The sequence below is a fragment of the Echiichthys vipera genome, assembly GCF_963691815.1.
Source record: "Echiichthys vipera genome assembly, chromosome: 21".
NCBI classification, from domain to species: Eukaryota; Metazoa; Chordata; class Actinopteri; order Perciformes; family Trachinidae; genus Echiichthys; species Echiichthys vipera.
The window spans coordinates 25,532,989-25,538,304 of NC_139846.1; the positions used below are offsets into that span (position 1 = coordinate 25,532,989).

Below are 5,316 nucleotides of genomic sequence, written 5' to 3' on the forward strand. Positions count from 1 at the left end.
TTTAGTCTCTAGAGGAGACGGTTAAGTGACGGTTAAGTTTAGTCTCTAAAGGAGACTGTTAAGTGACGGTTAAGTTTAGTCTCTAAAGGAGACGGTTAAGTTTAGACGACTAAAGGAGACGGTTAAGTTCAGTCTCTAAAGGAGACGGTTAAGTTTAGTCTCTAAAGGAGACGGTTAAGTGACGGTTAAGTTTAGTCTCTAAAGGAGACTGTTAAGTGACGGTTAAGTTTAGTCTCTAAAGGAGACGGTTAAGTGACGGTTAAGTTTAGTCTCTAAAGGAGACTGTTAAGTGGCGGTTAAGTTTAGTCTCTAAAGGAGACTGTTAAGTGATGGTTAAGTTTAGTCTCTAAAGGAGACTGTTAAGTGACGGTTAAGTTTAGTGTCTAAAGGAGACGGTTAAGTGACGGTTAAGTTTAGTCTCTAACTTGGTTCAGATCAGATAAAGGTGGTTTCAGTTCTTCCAGGACTTGAACCTGCGGTCCTTCAGTTCAGAGTCCTGAATCTTGGTGTTTTGGTGTTTTCTGATATTACCTCAGCTGCAGTAAAATAAATAAATAATAAATAAATAAATAATAAATAAATAATAAATAAATAAAAACGTTATTCTTTGTGGTTTTAAAGCAGCGACTTTTTTTCATTCTCACTGACGGAGAAAATCACATGAGTGATTGAACCGCCGACCCTCAGGGGTCCACCGGGGTCTGAGGGAGGGGTGTGCATCTGTGCAGGCAGGGAGGAGGGTGTCTTACTTACCAACCATCTGACCCCCTACACACACACACACACACACACACACACACACACACACACACACACACACACACACACACACACACACACACACACACACACACACACACACACACACACACACACCTCCTTAAATCCCCCCTTTTCACTCCACCACCCAAAACGGGTGGGCACCAGATGGCACGCTGCAGCAAGAAGCCCCCACCGCTCCACACACACACACACACACACACACACACACACAGACACACATACACACACACACACACACACGATTTTTTAATTTAGTGACAGCTCCATCACAGCGGTGTTGAGGCGTGGCAGGAGGCACGGGTTAATACGGCGCACACACACACACACACACGCACGTGCACACACACACACACACACACACACACACACACACACACACACACACACACACACACACACACACACACACACACACACACACACACACACACACACACACACACACACACACACACACACACACACACACACACACACACACACACACACACACACACAGGCGTTAATTGCTCAGAGATGTGGCATCGACACGACTCGGTTCAGGAGGTCAACATCAATAAGAGCAGATTGGAAGATTGGATTAGATACGGTGTGTGTGTCGGCGGGCTGGTGTCCTCTTTACACTCACTGGGAGGGGAGGGGGGGGGGAGAGAGAGAGAGAGAGAGAGAGAGAGAGAGAGAGAGAGAGAGAGAGAGAGAGAGAGAGAGAGAGAGAGAGAGAGAGAGAGAGAAGAGATGAACAGATGAGAGAAGAGAAAAACCAGAAAAGACAAAGAATAAAAGAGGGGATTAAAGGAGAAAGGATGGATTCATGAGCACAAAGAGGAAGTGAAGGGAGGACGCTTATGAATGAAACACACCAGCGGAGAGAGAGAGAGGGAGGAGGAGGGAGGGAAAGAAAGAGGAGAGGGAGAGAGAGGGAGGAAGGCATGGGACAAAAGAGGAATAAAAAGAGGGAGGAAAGGAAGAGAGGGAGCAGATGATGTCATTTTATTCTCAGTGACTTCTGGTTACACGACATTTATTCCATATTATCTTTAATGCTATTCATTTAGCAGCTAAACCAGAGCTAGCTAGGTCAGGTTAGCTAACATTTTAGAGGCTAAAACAGACAACGTTTGGGTTAGCGGCTAAATAGCAAACCAGTTTATTTAGCAGCTAAACCAGATTATGTCAGGTTAGCTAACATTTTAGACTTCGGTCAACCGGATTAATGAAAGCTAGCAAGTAGTTTAGTTTACCAGCTTGAAAAATACGGTTCAATTTCGCTAACCTAATGGTTTGGCAGCTAACAGGCTAAAACAGACAATGTTTGGGTTAGCAGATAAATAGCAAACCAAATTATTTAGCAGCTAAACCCGATTATGTCAGGTTAGCTAACATTTTAGAGGCTAAAACCGACAATGTTTGGGTTAGCATGCTATCCGCTGGTTTTGTGGTTAAAATAGATCGGTTCATTTTTTTAATCAGATTTCCATTTTAATCCAGATTAATGAAAGCTAGCTAATAGTTTAGTTTAGCAGCTGGAAAAAAAACAAGTCAATTTAGCTAACCTAAAGGTTTGTCAGCTAACAGGCTAAAACAGACAATGGGTTAGCAGCTAAATAGCTAACCAGTTTATTAAACAGCTAAACCCGATTATGTCAGGTTAGCTAACATTTTAGAGGCTAAAACAGAAATTTTTTGGGTTAGCATGCGTGTCTTACTTTGGTCACCTAAGTCCTGGTGTTAACAGGGTTTACTCGCTAGTTTTGGCAACGTGGGTTAAAACCTGTTTAGTGATTAAAATAGACTGGTTAGGATTAGCCTATATTTCATTTTACCAGTTACAACAGATCAAGATGGGCAACAGTTAATGAAAGCTAGCAAATAGTTTCGTTAGCAGATGGAATAAATTGAGCCACTTTAATTAACAGTTGGATTTAGCTAACGTGGTCTAATGGTTTGGCAGCTAACGGGCTAAAACAGACAATGTTTGGGTTAGCGGCTAAATAGCTAACTTTATTTAGCTGCTAAACCAAATTATGGCATGTTAGCTAACATTTTAGAGGCTAAAACAGACATGTTTTGGGTTAGCATGCTAGCTGCTGATATAATTCACTTAAATTGGATAAAAAAAAGGCCTAAATACCTAAAACTGCAGAGTCAGAGTCATAATAAGTCCGACATCTAACATTTATTTGGTCAGTTAAAATATTATTAGCCTTCAAGTCGGGTACTGAGTGTAAAACATGAGAACGAGCCAATAAAAGGATCTGAATGTGGGCGGTTTGAGGCGACGACAGCCTCACTGGGGCCTGGTTTACACAGAAATGCTCAGCGCTCGCTTTAGGTTTGTTTTACTGCAAATATAAACTTCGCCTGTGTCTTCATAAGCTTTTCCCCCGCTGTGTTTTCTGCGGCGCCACATTCTGGGACCACTTCCACGCTTGGCTCTGCCTCTTTGGTAGACGACGCGTTGAGTTTAAAAGCAGCCTCCCACTGCAGTCGTGAGCGTGTTGTGTTAACGCTCGCTGTGTTTTCTCTCCTGCCAGCTACTGGGACAACTTCCACTCCTGTGCCACGACGGCGCTCGCCGACTGCCAGGAAGGAGCCACGGACCTCTGGGAGAAGCTGAAAAAGGAGTCCCGCAACCTGGATTTCCGTGGGAGTCTGTTTGAACTCTGTGGCGGCGGCAACGCGGCCCCCAGATCGTCCGGCGCCAGGGGCCTCGCCGTGGTCCTCACCACGCTGTCCACCGTACTGACTCGGCTGGCGTTTTAACAGAAAACGAGGAGAAACACGTAAAAAAAAACAAAAAACCCTCAAAGAAGAAAACAAGGACGAACACAAACGAAAAAAAGAAAATAGAAAAAAGAGCGATAGCGTCTCTTCAGTACTGAAAAAACGTCTGAACCCATCACCAGAAGAACTGCACCGGCGTGGATTTTTACGGCTTCACTGTTCGGCTTCACCGGGACGCGTGCGGCGCTCGACCAATCACACGCTGACCTGACCCGGAGGTCGATGTCATGAAATATTCAGCGCTCCGTCGAGCCGAAGTGATGACAGTGATGAAAATTTGATGGACCCTCGCCCGCTCACGATCGTGGAATTACACACAGTATTAAAGTCAACCATGAATCATTGATGTTTAGTAGGCTAGGCCGGGTCGGCACCATGTGACCGCCCCGGTGCTGACCCGGGATCAGGCTTTAGGCCGCACTGGGGTCCCCTTATAGCCTAAGGTGCACGTGTGTGACGCGAGGTCGAGCTTAATGCCACAAAATCAGTAGTCCAAGCCGCGGCCCGGGGCCCATTTCCATCACGGACAGTTGTTTTTTTTAAATTGCGCCAAGTTGACTGTGTTGAGCCCGGTAGGTCTGATGGACTGAATGCTTTATGGTGATGTCATTTGTATTCTTATTGGTTGTTTATTGTGCTCAGGCCATGGTCACACCAGCTTTGTTTTGTTTTTATTATCAAAAGCGGCATTTTGCACCAAATTTATTAAGTGTGTGTCCTCCTGTACACGTCAAACCTGCGGCATCGCCAGAACAACGACGGCACCGACCTTCGGCCCGCGCAGCATGGCTTCCAGTCAAGTGTGTGCCAGCAGTACGTGTGTTATTCTTAAATTTATAGTATTCTACTTCTGGTTGAAGTGGCTAGCTTGCCGCGAGCGCTAGCTACGTAACGCCACGTAAACGAATCGGTTCCTGGTGTGACCGTCGCCTCCTTCTCCCTCATGACGCGCTGAGCTGCAGGGGTGTAGCTGAGAGTAGCTAGCCTGCTTTTCTTTAGCGAGCACGTGTTAGACTGATGTTAGATTGCATGATGACGCTTCAGGACATTTCAGGAAATGAGCACAAACGAGACAAAAAACAATTTTCATTGATTTAAAACAACAACCTTATTCCAGACTGTCGAGGAAACAAACAATGGACCAACTGTTGCTAACTGGAGCTAAATTTGACCCCAAATCGACCCCCAAGGACCGAGTCCAAGACCGCAGCCTGACCCCGGCGTTTTTTATTGGCTAGCATAGATCGGGTCACTTAGCCTGTATTTCATTTTAGCAGAACTTTACAACAGAACAACTTGGGTAACAACTTAGTTTAGACCAGACTGATGAAAGCTAGCTAATAGTTTGGTTTAGCAGCTGGAACCAACTCTGTCGGTTTAGCTAATAGTTGGATTTAGCTAACCTGAGCTAATGGTTTGGCAGCTAACAGGCTAATGGGTTTGTGTCAGGTAAGCTAACAGATCAGTGTAGCATCTAAACCCTGTGGATGAAAGCTAGCTAAATTTGGTTTAGCACCCCAAACAGATTGAGTAATGGTGGCTAACAATTTGTTTTAGCTGACCCAAACTAACCTGGCTTGGCTGCTAACAGTTTACACTAAATCAGACAATTAGTTGGGCTAGCTGCTTGGGAATGTGCCAAGTTAACTAACCGCTTGCTAGCAGATTAACTAGATTCAGTCCAGTTAGTTGACAGGTTCGGTTAGCATCTAAACCTGATGGATGCAGACTGGCTAAAGGTTCGAGTTT

The 5,316-nt window shown here is 45.0% G+C and overlaps 1 protein-coding gene across 1 annotated transcript in view; it reads left to right on the top strand.

Annotated features, from left to right (window-relative positions):
• The window catches only part of nrn1a (neuritin 1a), a 14,914-nt gene extending 10,022 nt beyond the window's left edge, over positions 1-4,892 (top strand). Inside the window, exon 3 of the mRNA XM_083936201.1 lies at positions 3,318-4,892. Coding sequence (XP_083792327.1) covers positions 3,318-3,546 — 229 coding nt within the window. The 3' untranslated portion in view covers positions 3,547-4,892. The remainder of the gene's footprint in view (positions 1-3,317) is intronic.
• Positions 4,893-5,316: the final 424 nt, after the last annotated feature.